Genomic DNA, 17,411 nt, shown 5'->3' on the forward strand with positions numbered 1-17,411 from the left:
AAATGCGTTGCTCCAGTGGCATATTTAGTTTGACTGAAGCAGTATTAATTAAATACTAAATCACATTGCAGAACAACTAAAACAAAAATCCATCTTAAACAGTAATCTAATACAAATCAATATCATTGCATGTAAAGGCAAGCTGTATTAAACCCATTAACAACCTAATAGTTAAAACTCTCATTTTATTCTACGTAGGATTTCATACTACAGCTTGCAGTATTTTGGGGGAGGGGGGGGGTTACAGAATAACAAGACTGACAGACACTCGGTCGTCGATGCTTCAGATTGAATTTTTTGTTTACAGAGCAACCATTCAAACCTACATTAATAAGAACAACAATATTGCTATTAATATTAGTAACAGTAATAGTTACAGGAATAATGATAATGAAAATAATCCACGTCATGCCTTTTCAACAAAGGCAACGCCTCGGCCATTTTCATTTACACTTCTAAACACTCACAAAAAATGCAGCCTCAAATTGTTCCATTTATCAACTGTTGTGAAAACAAATTAGGATCTAAATAAACATGTTATGACATTATTCTCCAGAATAACTCAGGCCTATGCCATGGGCTAAAACTACTGGCTGGTGCAAGATAAATTTTTTCACTGCAAGAAAAAAGTACTTTAATTGTGCCTATTTTTCTATGAGCATTCAGTCGCACAATAGCTGTCTAAAAGCAAAATTCCGACGTGGCGACAGTGACAAGAGGAGATACGTTAAGGTCTGGAAGTATCCTTCCCAGCCTTGTGAAATGGCTGAGTTAAGAGCACAGCTGTCCGAAGTAGTGTTGCAAACAGTCTGCAGAAAGAGGTGGGCACCTAGCAGTGGCACTTCTGATGGCTGGAGGACTGAGCCACGGTCTGGAGGTCCTGTCCATCCCCCTGCCTGAGTACAGGATGCCCTGAAGCTAGGCACCTTTGCAGGTGCCCAGGTTGAGCAGGATGAATCTGGGTCAGAGTGCCTTTTTTTGAAAGCAGAAATTAATTAAACAACATGTCTGTCCCCTGCTCATTACAGTAACATGTTTAGAAAGGAAAACGGGGTAGCAGTGTGTGGACACGTGAACACCAAACCGCTTCAGATGCGTGGTGCGTTCTCTTGTCAGCGTGCAGCTGCAGTTTCGGTTGTTACCAATCTGAATTCTCAAAGGAAAAAAAAATGTTTATTTTCTAACAGCAACGAGTAGCACAAAGAAGTTGGCTTCTCTGCCTGTTCACTCCGAGGCTTAATTTCTCCCTGCTAATTTACAGTGTTGAGCTGAAGTCCAGAAAAAGAAACCAATTTTAATGCCATTGAATATACCCTATTCACTTCCTCTCTTTCCACCCACAGGTTTCAACAGATAGGAAATACCAGTAATTACAGCTTTGTCCCCATGCTCTCTTTTCCAGCTCTGGTAGATGAAATTTGCCCTTAACATTCTTTTGATTTTTGCCCACACTAATATAAAGAAAACGAGACTTTCTATAAACACCATTTACTTTGATAGTGCCAATCTGGGGATCGATTTAGTCATAGATCTAAATTTTCTTTTGGGCTAATTTTCTCAATGGCATCACACTTCCAGCCGGCACTCGGACTTCCAGCGGTTAAACTGCTTGTTGCACCGGGCGAGAAGCTGGCGGTGTGAAATGCAGGTGCACGGTGCAGGGCTGGGCTCCGCATTGCTGTTTGCATGGCCTCAGCACCATCGCTGTGCGCCTCCATCAGGGAAGGTGACTGGGAAATAGCAAGGAAGGCAAAAGCAGGCAGTCCTGGGAGTCTTTCCCAGGCGAGGAGGGGCTCACAGGTATAACCCTCTGGACAGCCCTGGGATGGCGCCCAGAAAGATGGTGCAGGAAAGCCCATTAGCTCCTCTTCTCCCTACTTGCTCATCCGAGCGGCCTGCTGGGGCCTCAGAGGCCTCCAAGGCCTCACTCCTCCATTGCCATCTTTTGATGTGGCCGGTGCCATATCACTTGCTGCATCCCATGGGCACTGCACTGTATCTGAATGCAATACGTTCGCCGTAGCGTCCAGCCCTCTGTTATTTCAGTAGTAACACTCATAAAAATGCAGCAGCTATTTCTGCAACACACAGGCCATGATAGTCTTGGAAAAAAAGTGGGCATGGTCAGCCCCCAGAGCCACAACGATCCAGCTCACAGGTGAAGGACGTGGTAACTAATGCAGGGTTGACAGACAACAGTCATGTTCCCAGGCATGGGTTTATGAAAAGCTGACGGTGCAGGCTTATGAAAAGGGGTTAAGTTATGCATTAGGAACTAAATAACAAGGTAAGTTTCCAGGTGACTGTGGAGAGGCTGAAGAGATTTGGAACCAAACCTTGTAACACATGGGTTTGGCAGAGCTTGTGCTCGTACCTGACAAACCTCCTATTGGGTTATTGTAGCCACTACCAAAACCACCTCAGGTCTAACAAAGCTCGGTGTATAACTGGGGGGGCTCCTCACTGGCAACTTAGAAGACAACTCTGGCCATGCATTGCCATGAATCATGGACACAGCTCTTGAATGTCTCACATCAGTACATCATTTCTAGAGATTTCCTTCACCTATTGGAAATGAGCATCACGTAGCAGAAAGAGTTTCAGCACTGATCTGTTAAATGCCACGGCCCAAGGATGAACACATCAATGCAGTGGTTCCTGGAACACAAAGACCTTCTCTTTGTGCGTGTGTGTGTGTGTGTAACGGCATCCAGGGACTTCTGCCCTGTGAAACTTTTTGGGGTAGTTAAGAGCTTGATAAATCTATACTACCATCTTGTAAAAGTAACATAAATTGTTACATACGGCAAGAAGCATTTTCTCTTCCTAGGAAATAAATGGCCAGAACTCAGAGTTAGAGATTTCTGTATCTGCTAGGGATCAACATGTCCTGGGGGGACCAGGAAAGGGGAAGAAACTACAGAGCCAACTCTCTTGCTAGCATTTATCATGCATGGAAGAATTGTGCTAACTTTGTGTGGACAGAATCTCCAGTGAGAGATCCTTTCATGTTTTTTCAGGCCAGGGAAAGTAAAGTCTCATACTTCTTCACCTCTCCTGAAACCTTTTCATCTAATATGCAATGTTACGTGGCTCATGTTGTTTTACTCCCTCCACCTTTTGCTTCCTTGGGTACCACCGGGTAAACTAGAGAAACAAGCTGGCTAAAACTATCAGGGTACACAGCACTTCAGGGACCGCACAGCTATTTGGCACACTTGTCTCTGAGCAGTGGCTTGGATGAAAGACAATGAGTTAATTAAAGTGAAATAATAATTGTTCTGGGACATGTGGGACAGCGATCAGACAAGCAAGTCCCCCTTGGCTGACAAGATGGAAGAATTAGAAGTACTCCCACACCTGGGAATGCTTGTGGTGTTTTCCTCAGCATTTGTTCTTTCTGTGCCTCTATGCACGTCCATCTGGATGGCTGTGATGAGCTCTCTGTGAGGGCTACTGCAGACCCTCAGTTCTTAGACCACTGGAAAATATTAATAACTTGCATCAGTGCTGAATGTCGGGATCAGCTTTCCTAAGGGGTAGCAAGTACAGAAATTCCAAAGTACCAATGAAGTCCTAAAAGATCCAGGAAGTCCACTGGCCTCCTGTTCGGTGACAGATGTGACTCCAAACGTGAGCACTGGTTGTGAGGACTCTGTGCTCTGTTTTGTGAACCACTGCTGTTGCTATTAATTACCCAGACCTTTGCTAATAAACCTTTGATTTGATGCCCTGTTCTACCAGATCTCGTTGTACATGTAGCCAGCAACTTTAACTCCTGTCTGACAGTGGTCAGGCCTTTCGTTAAGATACTTGTAAAAACTACATTAATTTTATGGTTTGTCTATAGCAGAAAACAAAACAATCATCCTGCATCATGTGAAAGAACACAGCCAATGGTACTATGCTTGGTTGTTGTGTGTGTAAAGGTATGGACTGCTCTGGGCAGTCCCACGTGGAGACAGCCAACTTTTTCAAAAGCTTTTCACTCTGGGAACTTTGACAGGAGATTTAGGTTTGTCTTGGAGGTGATAGGGGATGCTGGTGAGAAGGTAAAGCTTTGGCATGGAGGGAACTCTGGTACTCTGGCCAGTGCAATAAAAAGGAGAAGAAAGCCAAGGTCACGTTCCATGAAATTGTAATACTGACAAGAAAGCACCAGCTGCTGAATTTCGAATTAAATGTAGGTCTAAGATGGGATTTTGAATGCCTGTGGAATTGCCAGCAAATCTCTGCGTCTAGTTAGGTGACTTGCTCAGAAGATGAGCAGACCCTTGAGCGAGGGGAAGTCCTCACCCCACCTGGCTGCTTCCTGAGATGATGTACACCTAGGGCCTAGCAGAGGTGGGTGCAGGGGGACCAGGAAGCTCTGGTAACACTGGCCAGAGGCTGTGTGTGAACACAGCCATTCTCCAAATAAATAATTATGGAAGTCCCCTTCCCACCCCTGTGACCTGTGGGAGCACTCTCAGGCAGATGCCATGCTAAATGGAAAAGAGCAGAAAGGGCAATGCCAGGTGGCCAAACCTTGTGTGCCTCTGGCAAGGGGAGATGGAGCACTCATTCAAACAAGCATCCTAAAGTCCACCAGATACAAGAAACATCTCTGAACCACAGTTATCTGACAAAGATTCGCTCTTTTCATCGTAATTCAGCGGATCTTCCACTTATAAATCCCCAAAATCTAGTTATGTCTTTTTGGAGACCACAAAAATAAGTGGAATAAGCCCACTAAAATCTACCCAGCTCTGAGGCCATTATCTCTAATCCTGCACAACGTTAAACTGTCCTAAGGAAATGAGAGTGTTGTGTTGTGGAAGAATGGCAGATTTGCTCTTCTGAGGAGGGAAGGAAGCAGGTGGATGGCAAAGGGTCCTCCTAAAAAGCACGGCATTCAGGAAGATAATTCCCCCAGGGATTAAATGAAAACACACATTCTTTAAGCGCCCCCCTGCAGAGGAAATGTGGAAATCTCTGCTTTGGGGCTTAAAAAGAAGGCTTGGGTTTGCTTACAGGTATATGGACAAAAGAAAAGGGAGAACAGCTCGCAGCAAGTGGAGCTGGGTCTGTGCCTGGGGGAGGAGTGATTATCCTAACCACAAAGGAATGACTTTCCCTTGAAACAGAAGGTTGAAACCATATTTTGGGGGAAGTCAAGAGTAGGAAATAAGCTAACAGCTGTGATGGTGCTGAATGCAGGTTTAATTAATTTTTTTTTCTTCCGCAAGTTGTAGCCAAAGAGCCATTAGAGAGAGCTGGGTCATAATTCCACCTTTTTTTTTTTTTTTTTTTTTTTGATGAACTTCCAAAGGTTAGTGAGCTGCTAGGAGATGTTCAATGACATCTGGGTCAACTGAGCATGTTTTTAGGCTGTAACAAGATAATGTCTCCCACTCCTCTCTGCTCTCTGCTCTCTGCTGTCCTGCCTCCAAATTAGATCATCACGCATCTCTTGGCCTTCTCCTAGCATTTTTGCAGTAGGTAGGAAATGACAAAATAACTAGCGCAGTCACACAGGACAAACAGAAGACTCCACACACAGCAAGCTATACAAGCAGAGCTGTTCTGGTTGCGTATTTCCGTATCCTCTCCTTTGATCTCTTAGACGTTCACCCCTTTTCTGCTGTAATATTTTGTGAGGAAAGGCACTTAGAAACAAAATCTTTGGGAAAAATTAATGATCTCTGAAAAGGTTTGTCAAAAATTTCTTTTTGGCAAGAGGAGATGCCCAGGGAGTCTCTGTGACCTATTGAAGCAAGGGGTGGATTGGGAGGGAATTCTGCAACGTATGTATGTACAACAGCAAGTTTCTGCAGCCATCTTGTTGATGTGAAGAAAACTTTAAATATCACCACCTTTTGTTTCTTCTTACCTGTGCAAACTTCCACCAGAGTGGAAGCAGTTATCTGGTTCAGAGGATGTGTCGCTTTGTAATGCCAGACACAGGCGGCAGCCTGTTTGTGTGAGACAGGATTCTGCCTCTTGGAGAGGATGAAAGGACACAAAAGGTTGAGAAAAAAAGAGCAACAGCAAGGTGAAATAGAGATTAATTTTTACCTCAAATAAACCCCTAGCAGCAGTTCAAGAACTCTGACAGAAAAGTTCTCTCTAGAGCTCAACAGGTAGGAAGGACTTTGTGATCCCTCCAGTCCACAGTGGGGCAGGAGAGATGAAGAACAGGGACCTACAAGGTCCTTTACTTCAGTCTTGAATTGTGCAATCTCCTCTGCCTGACATTATCGTTCCCAGCCCAGAGACAAGGGTCTGCCTTGCCCTCTTTGTTTCCCCTTGTGTGAGCCAGGCAAGCTGTTTTTCCATTTTATGGCTTGCCCCAAACTGCCTGCACTGCCGGGGATGGCCATTTAGGCCAGAATGGGCCAGAGGATCCTGCTCTGTCCAGCCACAGAAACAACTTCAAGCCACCAAGGTCTCCACTTTGCACTGAGCTAACAGCCTATTTAAGATCCCTGAACGAATGGCTGACACAGGGATTAAGTTTTCTCTAGGTTCCTTCTCGCTGTGCTTGTTGCCTTCCTGTGTGCTCCTTTAGAGTAGGAAAGAATAAAATTAAAGAAACAGAAGAGAGTCCTAGGAATATTAGTGCTTAGTTTCCATCCTCTGTCTCTGAAATGGATCGGGAATGGAAGAAGCCTAGAGAGCACACTGATGGAGATGCTGCTGCCAAGGAAATCTTTATTTTATAGCACAAAAACAGCTTGCTGGACACACATCATATCCAGCCAGTGAGCATCATGGTTATTACACAGAAAAATGAAAAGTAACTAATATTAAGACTTCAGTATCCTCAGATGCCCTTAATTAAGTCATTTAAAATTAACTTGAGTCTTACCGTCATTGAAGCAATTTGTTAAATACAGCCTAGAAAATATAATCTGAAGGTAGGTGCCTACAGAACACACAAAAAGCATTCGATACTGAACGGGAAGGTGGCCATAAAATACAATGCAGGCAAGAAAAGTAATAACAGCGAAGCTCATTCTGTCAACAGGAACGGAATCACCATTATTTTTGTATTCTGTATTTTTTCTAATTTCAGGTTCATTTTCTGAATAGGGTTGAGCAGCCATCCCTCACTGCGATTCTCTATTTCAATTGCCTGAGCTATTGCAGAAGGCTGCTCCAGCCCCATGAGAGCGGCAGGCAGCACAGAGAGGAGTGGCGAGGCAGCGAGGCTGCTGCTGCTGAAATTAACCGAGACAACATTTTGGCTGTTCAGGCCTCTGAATTCCCTCAGTAAGCCTCAGAAAGTGCCATCTGGTCTGAACATGACACCCCGTGTCAGGCCCTGCTTTGGAAACTGAGAGGGGCGGCCTGTGGGCGCTTGCTTTACCTCATAAGCACGGCCGGGAAGGGCGCGTCGTGGCCTCTGTGCTCTGCTTACCGTCAGCAGCTTTTGGCACCGTGACAAGCTTTTGGTACTGTGACCCTCAGGAGGGTCACGTCCTGGAGGACGGGAGCTGCCCCTGGATGGACAGGGATGGAGGTGTGCAGCCACCGTCCTCCCGCGGCAGGCTGGCAGGGAAGCGATGTGGCCGAGAGCATCCCGGCCCCTCTGCCCCTGCGCGCTGGGCACAGGTCTCTGACGGGTGGAGGGAAGCAGATTTAAGATCCACTGAAGGCAAGAAAGTGTTTTGCATGAGTTTCTGCCCTGCTTAGGAGCTTTTGCGGCCCCGCACAGTTAAAATCTGTCTCCCGCTCACCCCACCTGCCACAACTCCCTCAGGACTGATTGCGCCAGCGTAGGAACTGGTAGAGCGCAAGCAATTAGCTAATACGATCCCTTCTGCTCTGCAGGAAGGGCTCAAAACTTGCCCCCAGATGGGTCCTTCTGAGAGAGAAGCCTTCAGCTGTGACACAAAGCACACTTCTAACATCTCTTTCAAATAATAACATCGTACAGAGAAACTAAGCATTAATATGGGCACTATCGCTATTTATTTATTGATTTCTCTCTGCACTTAGGAAAGGTGGCAATGTCACACAAATCACTGAATCCCCTCGTGCTGCCCACTTTATGCAGCCAACAGCAAACCCGGCAGTCAGGAGCATCCATCCCAGCGCCACCAAAATTTCCCCAGCCGGGATCCCGGCCTCCCCACCTCCAGCCTCCCCTGGCCGAGGGGAGCGGGCCTGGATCCGTGCAGAGACCCTGGACACAGTGGGCTGTGTATTGAGGCGACACACCACAACTTGCCACTGGTCCTCATGGGTCAGTGGGGTCCCAGACTGCCCTGCTGGCACAGGGCGAGTGGCCCTGCACGAGGGGGATGCTGCGGGGAGGCAGAGACCTCCCCAGGCCCCGGTGGGAGCTGGATGCGGCCCAAGTGTGAGGGCGCATCGTCTCCAAGATACAGTGGCTTGGGGTAGCTTGTCCCAGACAAAGAGCATTATAAGGGAGCCACTGCTGGAAATTTCCATTCCTTTGTTGGGTGGATGCTGTGTAAATAAATGCATTCCTAAGATTTTTCATAATCCCGGAAAGGTCTGTAAAAGAAGCTCTGCAGCCTGTCAAATCGCTAACGTTCATATATATTATTCCTCAGCCGCTGAGCACACGATATACAATGGCACAGAACATAATACAAGAAACGTATGCCAAAGGCTTTCTTAGAAGAAGTCTGTGCATTCGCATACGGCGCGTACAGATATTTCTCCTGTTTTACTCGTGGGGATCTAAAATATTCAACCCATAACACGGCTTGGGTTTGTGAATTACCGACCTTAATTCTAAATAATCCTTACCTGACAGGCAACTTTGGTGGCAGCATTTAGCTCCCTATTCCCTGGTCTGATGTGCAGGTGCTTTGAAAACATTTATAAATTAGTACACGGTGTAAACGTGTAAGCAACCTTTTACTTGACACTTCTGTTCTTCCTTCTGTCTGAATCTTATTTTAAAAACGGATGATTCAGGAAGATCCGGTTACAATAACGATACCATGCCTGATGTATTTACAAGTCAAATGGCTCAAGAATGCACTTCCAAAGTCCCACTTACTTGTCATATGCAAACAGATAGAGAAGGTATAGTCATGTATCTGGTGTATTGGTACTGTAAACACGGGGGTTATACACACAGTAAAGAGCAGCACCTTCACTGATAGAAGCAAGATCTTTTTCTTGAAATAAAGCTAGTAGTTTCTCCTACTAACTCTGCCCCCACAGACTCAGTAAATCTGGATTTATAAACTCACTTATTTAATGCAGCACAAATACTTCAGAAATTTAGAACAGAAGTCTACCAAAACAACATTTATTACCTTTCTTCTGCATTTTTGACCATACTCTGATGTTTATCTCATACTTTCATTTTCCCAACAGCTACCCCTGCTTTCTTTAGGATAAACTTTTTAATCTTGGAAATCACATCCCCTAATAACACAATTCTGCCAGAAAAATACTGAAATGATACAGAAATAATACTTTTCAGCACTTTTCATTTTTAGATCTCAAAGTTCTAGACAAAAGAGATCATTTGATAAGTAATTTTATAAAATACAAAATGTACTTTCTCAACTTGTGTCTTTTATCTGTCCAAAATCCATCAGCACCATTCACTTCCTACATATGCTACTTTTCAGGTTACAAAATATATTAAAAAAATACAAACAAAACAGCCTAGAAGCCAAACCAAAACAACCCCCCAAACAGGACTATCTCTGTAATGTAAGCCCAAGTAATTTTGGCCAGCAAAGTCTCTAATTCCCTTCTGTTTGGACACTGTCACAGCATCTCCAATTCTGTCATGCTCATCTGAGAGTCAATTTTTTACTAACTTCAGTACTCACATTTGGGGGCTGCTCTGCCAAAGCATTTCAGCTTCCAGGATGAAGGAGCCTTATTCAGCCTTCTCTCAAAGAAAGATTATTATGGTAATTGTCTCTCTCAAACTGGAACAGATTATAAAAGCTTATTACTACTGTACTTTAATATAAAATACTGCCGACCAAGGGCAACAAACTTTTAAAGCAATTAACAGCAAACTGTGATCCCAGAGACTGAAGACCAGTAACATATCTACCACGCAAACAGCCACACAAACCCCTCACATTTATTTTTTCCAGGCTTTCAACTTTGATTAATAACATGGCAAAAGCACGCAAGCCTCAACCATGTTAACCGCAGCTACATTTTCAGTCTCAATGACATGAACATTTTAATAAAATAAAAGGAAAAGGAAAACAGACGAGGTGTTTCATTAGGACATGAGGATTACTAAAACCACTGCATGGAGTATTTGTCAGGAGGTGGCATGGGAAGAGTTATTACTTACATTTTAGCATGTCTCTAGGACGCAGAGCCAGAGGCTCCCTCAGTGAGATGTGTTTGCTTTGGAAAAATATTAAGTAATCAGGCTGCCCAAGCTCTTCTTACTGACACATTTATAATACCAAAATGCAAACCCAGCTAAGAAGTTTGCAGGGAACACTACAAGGAAAACTATTTTTCCAATTTTGTTATAAAGCGCAGCAATACTGAAGTGATACAATATCCAGAAGTTCACAGAGTAGCCTGCCAGTCATTTTTTCCTGACAGATGACTACATGTAAAAATATACAAACCATTCAACCTGTCTGGTTAAAAAAATGCCCCAAGCCACTAACCCCCACAAATCTTTACTTGTGGCTGATTGTAGAAGCTTACAGCCTATTTAAAAAATGCCTATTAAAAAATAAAAAATAAATAAATGGGTGATCTAATCAAGAAACCAGTGTTATGTTAATAAAATGACAGCTTCAAAACAAATCAAAATAATACAGAATGCTGAAATTTTAAGCATCTGTGGCTTCAATACTATGTGATACTGGGACTTGTTCAAATGACGAGGATATTCCTTAAATGAGACTCTGACATTAAATTCACAGTTGAATTAAAAGTATTTAACAAATCATTGTAAAGTTGAATATTAAAGTTGAAATAAAAGTATTTTACAGGCAATAAAAATAAGCAATATTTGGCTGAGTATGTCACTTGGCATTTTTCATTCCGCATCTACCTGCCTACACACTTGCTCTAGCAGTGCCTTTATAAGGATGCCTTTTGTAACAGATTCAAGCTTTGTAAAGCAGAATAACGTACAAAACTGGTTATAGGTTTTCTATTTCCAAATAACCAACAGGAAGACAGCTACCTTTTGAAACTGAGGGAGTAGAACAAAGAGATACAGGCATATAACATAATAACGGTGACCCTGAAATAACTGCTCAGGACGGCACCCAAATACGATAGTAATGGGTGTATTCGAAACAGGTCGGTACCGCAGACGGGCTCGCACAGAGAAGGGCAGACCCACAGCAAATACCTTGCCACACTTTTATCCTGAGATGAAAGCATCATTTCTGCTTTGACCATATTTAGAATTTGTAGCACACAACATCTGGGGCAGCCGAGAAGCAGGGAAAGGGGGACAGGGCACGCTCCAGCCTCCTGCTACCCACCAGCAAGCAAAGAAACGCGCAGAAGACCTCTAAGCGACACCGGAGAAAGTGAGAACCTATGCACAGCCTTATGCATGAGCTTCGTTACCAAAGATAATTTTTCCCACTTGAATCACAGACATGCACGTGTAAACCGTTTCTGCTCGCCCGCGCTACCTGTTCTGACATCAGGACTTTGCTTTTTGGCTATCCCATGTTTGGCTGTCACTAAGACAAACATATTTCGCCGCAACTTTTTTTCGTTCAAAAAGAGGCAAACTGGATTATAGCAAATAACCTTTACGATAATTAACTGACAATGCCGCAACTAGCATAAAATCTTCCTTCAGGCGACCCCTAATTTAAGTATTACTGGCACAAAGTGGAGACAGATTGTGCATCACCACCGCAATATTTACATAGCAGAAACCCACAGAGCAGGAAACGTGAGACTCAATGATGCACTAAATTAGGAACAATCATATTCTAGCGTTAATTTGCTTTCCACTCCATCCAAATTTCAGGTCCAGCAATTGGTACAAATGCACATAAAACATTCCCATTTTTAATGATTAAAACCCACAATCTGCAAGCACTTCTGCTCAAAAGTAAATCCACTCGCTGCTGGGGATGTTTGCAGGATCAACCCCCCAAAAGTGAAGCAGTTTTACCAATGCAGAGATTTTCTGAAAACCATGTCTTCCTCATCTGTTTATCCCTTTCCATAAATGATGTCTGCACAAGCAGTTTGAGTCTTCAGCCAGGCTACCTGCCTCTTGGCTGCAAATACTGTCCTTTGACTGTTGGACCGGGATTCTGCGACACGACTGAAGTAGTTTTAACTCCCTGATGCTGTAGATATATGCGTGTACTCAAAAGGCTCTGTACTCAAAAAATTAGAGTTAAAACATGGGGAAAAAAAGACAGCCAGGCTATTTGTAAACACGCTGGAAAGTGCCAGATTTATAATAAATACGCACTCTGTAGTCTAGATCCAGATCCAGATTTCACGATCATGACTCGAATGCAGCACGATTTGTAAGACAAACGCAAACAGCCATCACCGATCTCTCTAAATTTTAAATATTATTCAAATTTGGTTTCCACGACATTATATTAACAAAATATTTACCTTTCCTAATCGCTGATGTTCTTCAAAAGCAGAAATCAGTTCCTGCGCCCACTTTACTTTTTCAGGGCTGGGAGAGAACTGTTCCTGGACAACAGCAATTTGGTTAGGGTGAATCACCTGCTTACCTACAAAGAAGATTAATAACACCAGAATCATGCATCGACAAACAGATGTTCAAACAAAATGTTCCAACCACTTGAGGCTCTCCTATGCCTCACAGACTTTCTGCTATTTAACTAATTATTTCACTCGTTTTCTTTTATTATTTAACTGGACAACACGCAGATAGCCCTTTGCCAGATTTTTTAAGAAAAAAAATATCTTGAGCAATCCTTGCATTCACTACCATTTAAAGGAACCCAGAACTCTTTCTCCTCCCTCCCTATTTCAGTCCATGCATGTTCCATCGGTCGTCTCAGGTGGAATTGTTTGTCTGGGGTAGTCAATAATGTTTGGGTATAATGCACCCCTGAATTTTAGCTATATAAATAGCAGCTCCAGCCAATCGCAAATAAGTTGCGTTAAAATAAGTTCGGAAAATGAGGTTTGCAGAACTGAAAAGTTACCAGTCACATCAGGATCATTCTTAGTATTGGCTTAGCATCATGAAATACCCAACATTGCTTACATTTTTTGTTGTTGCAGCAGTTTGCAGGTGCAAGTAGGTTGGGATATTTGTTTAGTCACCGATATATTAAACAACTGCCAGAGGTGCCCTGAAGTGTTACGAAGCGCTTTTTTTTTTTTTTAATCCTTTCTTGTATGAACACACATTAGGAAAATAAAAATAGGTGTTGCCTTTTTTACTAGAGATTTTCAAATGTGAATAGACAGCCACATAATCCGTTCTAATCTGTTATTGTACTTAGCTACATTAAAACAAATACATATCTAATTTGTTTGACAGTTTTAAAAGTGTGGCACTTGACATTATTAGTCCATTGCTAAGGGAATTTCACAGACGGCGTGATTGCTGCACAATTACCCGCGCTGTGCCGTAAGAGTGTTTTAATAAAGCGAGGCTGCCGTAACTCCCAGCTCCTCAAAACCTCGCCGCCACACAAATTAATCCCCTCTACGCCACACAGCAGAACTAGTCCCAGCGACGAGCCTGATCCCGTGAACCTCTCGTGCCTCCCAGCCCCACAGCACCGGCTGCAGTGGTTCCACGGAGCCTGAGCACCACGGGCACGGGCGAAGGGCTGGCAGCTGCCCCTGCTCCTCCGCTGGCCCTAGCGTGGTGCCCAGGGACCCCAGGGGACCCAGGGGACCTTGCATGGGCGTGTAGTGGGTGATGGGCACTCGTGGGGTGACCCAGGGTGCCCACAAGTGCCCATGGGGTGCAGCAGAACCCGGCGAGGTTTCCTGCATGGTAGGGGATGGTTTGGGATGTACTTGTTGGGAGTAAGCTAGAAACAGGCACACTGCTACGTGTAATAGGTCTCACGCCTCGCCACACATCTGCGCCTATTTTAAACGACAGAGAGACTGGGGGAAAAAAAAATCGGTCACTGGGATTACTTTTATCGGACTGCACCAGCTCTCGGAGATAAATGTGCATTACAACAGAGTTTGTGAGCGCAGGAGCACGATCCGCTTGTTTTTGGTAAACAAATAGTAATGTTTAATGCTGCTGCATTTCTTTAAAAAAGCCACAGATAGTTCCGTTTTGTTTTAGTCCCCATTAAACAATTGTTAGTTTATGATCTTCAGGGCACCCAGATATTCCGTTTGCAATTTCAATGCGGAAACTACTTAAAAATAGTTTTAAAATAGCAAAAAAATTAAAACTCCGTAAGATCTGTAGTTTTTGAAAGAAATTACATTCAGACAAATTCCCTTAACTAATATGTTTTCCATTAATTCCAATCAAAGGTATTTTAGTCAATTTTATTAAATGTGACCATTAATAAGCTTACGATGCTCCTAATTCTTAATATGACCTATTCTAAACTAATTCTAAAATTGAAGTGTGCACAAATAATTTGCACAAATAATTCCTGCAAAACCCTGTAAAGCCTAACCTTCTGGGAAAAATAAAGAATATTTTTAAATTATACTTAAATTCAATCTCTAGTTATGACAAAAATAAAAATATGCATATATGATTTTTTAAAGTGTAAAACATTTCTGTAAAAAGATTTTCTTTTGATACAAGTATCTGTAGCTGGAAACTACACTTTGTATCATTAAACATTACCAAACAATTTACAGAGTATAAAATCAAACCTTTGATTTACTGCACTCAGTTGATTTTTGTCACAGATTATGTATCCAAATAACTGTATAATAGACGTAATGCCATGCAGGAATGAAGCAAATATTTTAAGCGGAATTGTTGTTATTGACAAGTTACTGAGAGAGTGCAAAATTGGAAGACATTAAAATTTATGACCATGAAATCCTTTTTACAGTACCACTTGATATATCGTGCTTTAAGTCAATACCTGTCAAGTCTTTTAGGTAACTGTATGACGGTGTCATTTTAGTCTTCTACAAAAGACTGCAAAAGAGAGGAAACCTATGCTGTTTCGTATTTATATCTGGCTTCTCAGCATGTAGCACAGGACTTTCTATAATGACAAAGTCAGCTGTTGAAGCTTATCGCAAGGTTTCCTAAATTTTTTACAGAAATTTTCCTAAATCTGAAGACCATTTACACAGGCTGCACACTGACTTTTAAGTCCACAGTTTAAGGCATTATAAAATGTCTTGCCAGGTATGCGTGTGTGTGTGCGTGTGTACATGTATATAAATATACATACAGAAGATGAATTACTTTGGCTAAATTACATTTGAAAACATTCAATTTTATGCAAACACACTCACCGAAAAAAAAACAGACTGTTTGAAAGATAGCTGGAAAAGAAAACTCAACACTGACAGAGTAACCAAATAGATGGTAAATTCTTGGTTTCATTATTTAGCTTGTTTCAACATCAGCAAACAGACTTGATTACCTTAAAGACGATTTTATTGGTCTAAGTCCAAATACAAGAAAATCTAAGGACATGTAACTTTGCTGAATACTATGGAGTTTATTATTAGTTTTGAGGGTGGTGGATTTGTCCCTACGCATGCAAGTGTGCGTTTTGCCAGTTAACAGGGCAATTGGCCAGCCTTAGCTCATCTTAGTCCTGTTGATTTCAGTAATTTTGATTAAATGTGAAAAAGTAGCAAGATGTGATCTTAAATATTTTAAAACAACAAGAATCGTGTGTTTACAACTTGTTATTAAGGCAAAATTTCAGGATTTTAGTATCACATTATCAGACAACTGTCGGTGACAAATAGGATCTATTTTATAGAAGGACATGGATTAAACTAAGGCCCATTCATAAATTTCTGTGATGAATATTAAATTGTAAATATTAAAATGTTTCATTTATATAGTTTTGGAACTAAATTTTTTTCCTTTTAGTTTTGAGATGGCATTTTATTTTAACTAAACAAAGAAAAAAGGAAAGATTAAGTAAACTGAAAGCAAAAAAAAAAAAAAAGAACAAGTGAAACATTTTGAATAGTCCTTTGGATAGACTAATATGAAAAACTCTGTTTTGTTTTGACTTGAACAGATTTTTTTTTTGTAATTTTTTTTTTTTTTTTGCCACCAAATCAGAAAACTCGATGCTGACCCACCTCTAATTATGACTGAAGCATTTGTCAGGCTGCTTGCTGCATTTCTGAGATGTGTTGATTACGGTTGCGGGGAGGCAGAAGGCAAAGAGCTGTGAGTTTGTGTTAATGCAGTTGGTAGCTTTTACACATTTTTACTTCCCGTACAGGCGTACAGAAAGGCAAGACATCTTTACAATCAAGTTAGAAATGAACTTGATGCCCTAAATTGCCACGTGACCTTTTTATTTGTCTCCTACCTGGGCCCTATCCTGACGTGAAACAACTTCCTACAGAAAGTCAGTGGAGTCTGAAACACCATCGATGCTGTTTATGCTTTGCATTTCTGAATTTTCCAAACTGTCAGCCTGAGCAAAATATTTAAATGCACATTAAGCATTCAAAAATAGTGCTCTCAAAGGTGCTGGGCATCTGCAACTCCATCTTCTGTCAACAGGAGGTTCAGATGCTTCAATTTTTCAAAAATCAAGCCCTTCCTTAAGCTTGAAAATATTGGTCTTGATTACGTAGCCATCAGCAGGTGCTACCATTCAGGAGCTCCATTATTTCCCCCACTTCAATAGCAGACGAATCAAGGGTGTAAGTCCACACGGACAGAGATAATGTTCTGTAGCTGTGAGGAGCTCCCAGTTCTGCCTCTGAAACGAGATCTGCTTTTGCAACTGCTGAAGCTCAGCAGACGGGAATGCAGAGTTTGTGCTGAAGAGAATCGATGGCTATTCTTTTACTGCCAGGTCCAGATCACTTAAAAGAACACTTGCTGTATTTGATTAGTTTACTGCTTTAAGATATCATATGCCATTAGTTGTAAAAATACAGTTTGCTAGACCACATCATCAGGACCTATTCCTTTGCTAACAAAAACCGAGCGGCTATATGATTACTGTACATACATCCCGAACGACGGTCAGAGACAAATAATGTAAAACGTCAGTGCTGCATCCCAGAATTCTATAATGCATGTGTCAAATGGCTGATTTCTATTGCAAAAACACAATCTTTGGTGGCTGCACTATCCCACCAGGGTGTCCGAGTGATCTGGTACACCAATCACAGGGTAACAGTCCGCATTACAGGGCTCTGTTGCAAGGAGCCTGCTGGTCTTGCTGTCTGCCAATACCCGTAGGTGTCACCAGCACTTACTGGGAGGGGAGCCAGGAGATGAAAAACAAATCAAAGAAAATAATAAGAAAATAACTTTCCTG

The 17,411-nt window shown here is 42.3% G+C and overlaps 1 protein-coding gene and 1 long non-coding RNA gene across 3 annotated transcripts in view; one reads left to right on the plus strand and one right to left on the minus strand.

Annotated features, from left to right (window-relative positions):
* LOC121060382 overlaps positions 1-17,411 on the plus strand; it is a 60,364-nt gene that overhangs the window by 22,097 nt on the left and 20,856 nt on the right. The window lies entirely within an intron of this gene.
* Positions 1-17,411, minus strand: part of CLYBL (citramalyl-CoA lyase) — a 159,917-nt gene that overhangs the window by 1,922 nt on the left and 140,584 nt on the right. The window contains exon 7 of one of the 2 annotated variants that reach the window (XM_040538070.1): positions 12,571-12,695. The exons of the other annotated variant lie outside the window; for it this stretch is intronic. Within the exon in view, the coding sequence (XP_040394004.1) occupies positions 12,571-12,695 (125 nt within the window). The remainder of the gene's footprint in view (positions 1-12,570; positions 12,696-17,411) is intronic. 2 annotated transcript variants of the gene reach the window in all.

The sequence above is a fragment of the Cygnus olor genome, chromosome 1, assembly GCF_009769625.2.
Source record: "Cygnus olor isolate bCygOlo1 chromosome 1, bCygOlo1.pri.v2, whole genome shotgun sequence".
Classification (NCBI taxonomy): Eukaryota; Metazoa; Chordata; class Aves; order Anseriformes; family Anatidae; genus Cygnus; species Cygnus olor.